Source organism: Typopeltis vanoorti, chromosome 19 (genome assembly GCF_054136105.1).
Source record: "Typopeltis vanoorti isolate ZY-2024b chromosome 19, IOZ_Tvanoo_1.0, whole genome shotgun sequence".
Lineage (NCBI taxonomy): Eukaryota > Metazoa > Arthropoda > Arachnida > Uropygi > Thelyphonidae > Typopeltis > Typopeltis vanoorti.
Window position 1 is genome coordinate 81,447,468 of NC_143567.1, and position 6,000 is coordinate 81,453,467.

The 6,000-nt window shown below is 33.3% G+C and overlaps 1 protein-coding gene across 1 annotated transcript in view; it reads left to right on the plus strand.

Moving 5' to 3' along the window:
- LOC150096289 (small ribosomal subunit protein RACK1-like) overlaps positions 1-5,694 on the plus strand; it is a 68,218-nt gene extending 62,524 nt beyond the window's left edge. The window contains exon 7 of the mRNA XM_090408819.1: positions 5,478-5,694. Within this exon, the coding sequence (XP_090264945.1) occupies positions 5,478-5,654 (177 nt within the window). The 3' untranslated portion in view covers positions 5,655-5,694. The remainder of the gene's footprint in view (positions 1-5,477) is intronic.
- The last annotated feature ends 306 nt before the right edge of the window (positions 5,695-6,000 follow it).

Below are 6,000 nucleotides of genomic sequence, written 5' to 3' on the forward strand. Positions count from 1 at the left end.
GTGTCATATGACTGGGGTATGCCTGTATATGTAAGGCTACATACTGATGTGGTTATGTTGATTGAAAAATATAAACATGGAAAACAACAGTAATACAGGGTATCCATTTAACAAAAATAGTTATTGTTAATGCAACAGTACTAATAACTTGTTAATCTGATTGTGTGCAGATTTTTATTACAAAATAATGAAGATAAGTCAAAAATGAGCTTATGAATTTAATAAGCTTAACAACAGATTCTAAATATTTTACAAGAAAAAAAGATCATGGTATTTAAAAGTAAATATCATTAATTCAAAAATAGTTCTAGATTATAAACAGAACAAATGACACACTTATTTAGATTGCATAATAATATATCATTTAAGAACAGGAAGAAACACTGGAAAAATCATCCTTCTATATAAGAAAGGTAATAAAGCTGACATAAGTAATTTTAAATTTATAACCCTTCTCCCAGTCCTTCATAAGCTTTTCACAAAAATTATAGATGGCACAGTAAACAATATATTAAATTTCCTTCAACCAAAAGAACAGGCAGGTTTTAGAACATTCTTCTCAACTTCAGAACATTTGCAAGCCTTAAATCAAGTAATGGGGGCGGGGGTTTCCTTAGGCTTTCGTGGATTACAAAAAAAAAAAGCCTTTGACTCAATAGACGTAAAATTCTTGAAGCTTTAAACCATAGGAATAGTTACTAATCAGCTAATGCCTTTTATATTCCCTTATATAAAAGTAGACGAAGTCTTTTAATCCTGTCTAGCTTTGAGACTGAATGGTCAGTTCAAGCTCCACCGGTAGCATTCAGAGCTGGCCCAAGACCGACAAGAAGTGCTGCAAACTCTTGGTGCCTAACCCTTATATGATATGTTGTTGTCTGAATTAATGCAGTTCTGGTTGATTTTCTTGAGTTTATGGGACAAAAAAAAAAAAAAACCTACTTGCCCATGCCAGAGGTAGAATTACTTGGTAACTGGTCAAAGAAAAACTTAAAAAGTTCCTCTAGTCAGCAACTAGACTTGTACCTAAGTATCTTCAGATGTCTTAGTGCAGAGGATGCAAATGCCACTTCCACTGAGTTGCATAGGCCTAATGTAGAAATAGACAATATTTGTATTACCATATTATATATGTGAGAAGGAGTTTGGCAGTAATAAATTTAAATGGAAAAGAAACAAATAGAAATAAAAAGGAGTCGTACAGGGAGACTTTTCTGCAGCTCATAAATATCTCATCTCATCTTCTTTATACCCTCTTTTACCTTGCGGTGTCGAGGGTCCATTGATCATCGGACCTCAATCCGTTTACAGGATAAGGTGGTCAGCCCTATGCCCCGGTATATCCTATGGCCTGTAGTGTTAAGTTCTCAAGGCCAGTTTGCCTGCTTTGCGGGATGAAAAACCCCAGAATAAACTGGGGAAAAAACCCTGCTGTCCACGCCCAAGACCGGCTAACTTGGCTATGGCTGAGGAAGATCCTTCAGCTCTTCACATCACCGACGGGAATCGAACCTAGGACACTCCTTCCCCAGGCATATGGTTGCGAAGCGCATAGCCACTAGGCTAACCGCGCGGAAATATGCTATGAGAAAATTGAACTGGCTGACATAAGATTATTGAATTTGTAATAATATGATATTTTTTATATTGTACTTTATTTGTTATTTTTCTTCAATATTTTCCTTTACTTGTCTTTAACTTAACAGTCGTAACTCCGAGTTGTAGTCTCGTTGCTTGAACTGGTCTATCTCCTTTAATCCTTTCAGTCTATCAATTTAATCCCACCCACCCCTTTTTCAAGGTCATGACTATGCTACTTCACGTGTACGTATTTTAGAAATTAGGAATTGCCTCTGGCTGGAGCCATTTCCATTGTCTAAATGCTTTTTCTCACACTGATCTCTGAAAATTTATTTGTATTTACGACCGCTCCATTGGAGATCTTGTAGAGGACTTGTATATCTTTCCAATACATGCAAGAAAAGTGCCCAGCACAAACACAGAAATGTCTCTAATATTTATCTCTAAGTCAAGCAACGCATAAATCTACTATTCATCAGTCATGGCTACTTTTACTCTTAAGGTTATACTAGTTCTATCTTTTTATGAGAAGTGCATTGGTCAGGCAGTTATTTGACAGACAAAACAATTTATTTATACTAAATCAAAGTACATATAAAGGGTAACACTACACATACTAAAATAATCCAACTCAAATTCACGCAATAAAATGACATGGAAATAATATAAAATTCACGTGTCTGGTTCTCCACTACATTAATTAAACATTTATCTTATCAGCTCAATAACTAACGCAATAAATACGCTCGCATATAAATCAGACACGGAAGCAGACTTGTATATGCTTTACATTAATTTAACTCAGACTAAATATTATTAAGCTTAACTACTTTCACATACAATTCCCTCTTCAATATATAATATTAGCTAATTCCTCAAAACTGCAAACCACTTCACATTTAATTTAACAAAACGGCTTTCCGTTTTTACTACTATTCTTTATGCTAACAAATTTAAAAAAATTCAGCAATCCTTGCTATAAATTTCTCATCTAGGAAAGTCCTAAACAAAAGTCTTACTTGCTACTTTGTCATCCAGTTCATTACACAAGATCCTAGAGATCGTTGACACCTTCTGCTTTCCAGTTAAATTCACGCTGGCACTTTTTACAATGTCGATGATACTTCACACGCGGAGATCGTCAAGGAACTTAGCAGTGGGAACTCTGGAGTAGACCGTCACTGCTATTCCGAACCTCCTATCATCGGCTGGCAGGACGTGGATCCCCGTCCTTATAACAGTGGGACACACTGGAATCTCCTCTAGTGAGAGCAGGAACAGCAAGCCGGAACAAAATACCTAGCGCCGAAAAGCCCCTTTTATTCTGCTCTCTCAACCTTTGGAACTCCTACAGATTGAATCGCCTGGATTTTCTTGAAGGGGTCCTCTCAGCCACCCGGCGATCTCTGAGTTAAGGTGGGAAACCCTGTACTTTGCGTGCTTCGATAGCCTTGGGTCTTACATTTTTAATCCCATCTGAGGTATTTCTTTGTACAATTTTCTTATTACAATTTATTCTAACATTTTTTTCATGTTCATTACAGCAAAATGAGTTAAGTATTAATCAAATTACAAGTATATTATATTGATTTCATTTCCCAAGTTAAATTCGGTATAGAAAAAATTTTATTCTAAATTCCTTCTATACAAGATTTTACAAATTAAATGAAATAAGTTTAGAGATTGGTCTACAAATAAATATGGATAAATCAAAAATAATGTATAGTGAAAATGCTCCAGAACAAAAATGAATTGAAATAAATCAGACATTGAAATAGTGAGTTTGTAATGATTTGTCCTAGAATAAAAACAGGGTGGAAAGTTTTTAACCATTATAGGCATATATTTAAAAGCAATTTACCAAACTGCTTAGAAAGATTTACAACCACTATGTGCTTGCAACAATAACACTAGTATTGAAACCTTAAGCCTGACAAAAAAATGTCATAACTCATCATCATCATCATTCTTATCAAGGATTTAGCCCTAGCATGGCCTGTTCTGGCCTTAGAAGTCATCGTTTAAGTGGCTTGTACTTTAAGGCTTGTTTTGGCAATCTTTCTGTTTTCATTCTTTGAACGTGTTCCATCCATCTATGTTTATATTTTTTAATTTTTTCTATTACTGGTTCTTGGTTTAATTCTTTCATAATATCTTCGTTTCTTTTGTGATCAAATGGGGTATACTTTGCAGTTTTTCTCATAAACTTCATTTCTGCTGTTGTTAATTTTTGTTTTATTGTCCAGATTTCGCTTCCATACATTAAGACCGGTAAGGCTAATGTATTGTATACTTTTAGCCTGGTTTGTTTTTGAACTAGGTTTGGTTTAAATATAGAGTTAATTACACCTATTATTTTTAAATATTTTGCAATTTTTACGTTTATATCTTTTTCATTTTCATATGTGATCATACATCCTAGGTAGTTAAATGAATTCACCTGTTCTAAGATCTTGTTATCTAATACTATTTTAGTTCTTGCTGGATCTTGTCCTTTAAAGGCCATAGTTTTTGATTTTTCTGTCGATATTATCATACCATAATCTTTGGATATCTCATTTAGATTTAAAATAGCTTTCTGTAAGTTATCTTCAGAATTTGTAATTATTATTTGGTCGTCTGCAAAGAGGAGAGTGTTTAAGTTAACTGTAGGTGAAAGTTTAATTCCTTGGTGTAAATTTTTACTCCATTTTATTATTATTTCATTTAAGTAGATATTAAAAAGAGTTGCTGAGAGGGGACATCCCTGTCGGACCCCTTGGTTTATCTCTCTTGTATATGATAGCTCGTGATTATGAACATTTGTGGTGGAAAGATGTATATGATTGGCCAATATGGAAGAAGCATGGAGAGGCATTCATCCAGCAGTGGACTTGAAGAAAGCTGCTGATGATACCTAAAAGGGAAAAAAAAATTCAGAAAATCTTCAGAGCAGTTAAAAAGGCACTGAATAAAAAAGAAAGAAACCCAGTTTAAATTATGAGATAATGGCCACCAATTGTTTTATCATTCATAAATGTACACTTAAGGTAGATAAAACAGGCAATAGAAATTAGATTTTTAAGAACATCTAAAACTATGCAAAAATTAGATAGTATAAAAAAGAAATATTAGAAGAGTTAATTTATAGTTTGAATGAAAAGTTGAAGGAAACATAGGTAGAAATAGAAGGTGCATTTGTATAGAATGCAAAAAATATAGACTACCAGAAACGAATACAAAAGGAAGAAAGAACCCAAGTATAGAATTATGTATACCTGTGATAGTTATTTAACAGCAGTTTCAATTGTGTTTATTTTACCAGCAGGTGCTAGTGATAAAATATCCAAGTTCTGGAATGTTGATTTAATCCCATGTCAAAATAAAGTTATTTTGTCATGGGATTCAAAATAATCAAAAATTATTTGAAAGTCATTAAAGCACACTTTTGTGTACTTGATAGAGTGAAAGTGCTCCCAGTTTATTTTTTAATATGACATCTCTAATGTCATATTAAAAGTTATTCTCCATTCACTGTGTTCAATTGATAATTATAGATATTAGATCAATGAAAAGATTGAAGTCTGTGTTTTAGAGAATAAAGAAAAATCCAGGAAAGTGATTTTTACTAGCATAGTTTATGAAGTTGTCAGTTTCAATTTAATCAAAATTTTCAGCAGAGACAGCTTTTGTTTGGTTCAGCATGACAGAAAAGAAAAAAAAATCTCAAAATAAATTGAAATGTATGTGTAATTATTTTGTAGGTAGGGGAATAGAATCCACTGTAGATTAAATGCTATATTGAATTATCTGAGATTACATTACTTCAGTTCACTTTGTATAAATCAATGTATTTATGAAAGTAATTTATGATGCTTGTTACCTTATTTTAACTTGACTGGTCTTATCTTTTACAGGATCTAGAAGGTAAAAATATGGTTGATGAATTACGCCCTGAGGTAATCACCAGTAATGTGAAAGCAGAACCTCCCCAGTGTATTTCCATGGCTTGGTCAGCTGATGGACAGGCATTATTTGCTGGTTATACTGATAATTGCATCAGAGTGTGGCATGTTTCTGTTAGTGCACGTTAATGTGCTCAAGAACTAATGATATAAAATAAGGGAAAATGTTTCTGTGGTCGACTTTATTTGTTGTAACAATTTATTCATGTACTGCACTATTTGTACAGTATTATAACGCTTCTTATATTTATTTTAGTGGACAACCTTTAATCAAAAGTTGAAAAATTATTAATTTACTTTCTTAATTCTTTTAAGTAGGTCTCAGAAAGGTAATGCACTGTAATCTCAAAAGAGAATATTACATTATACCTCCATAGTCTGAGGGAGGTTGTCTCATGGGAGGTTACTATATGCCACACTACACTGAACTATCTGCCATGAACTATATATTTTTGTCTTTTAATTGCATACCCTC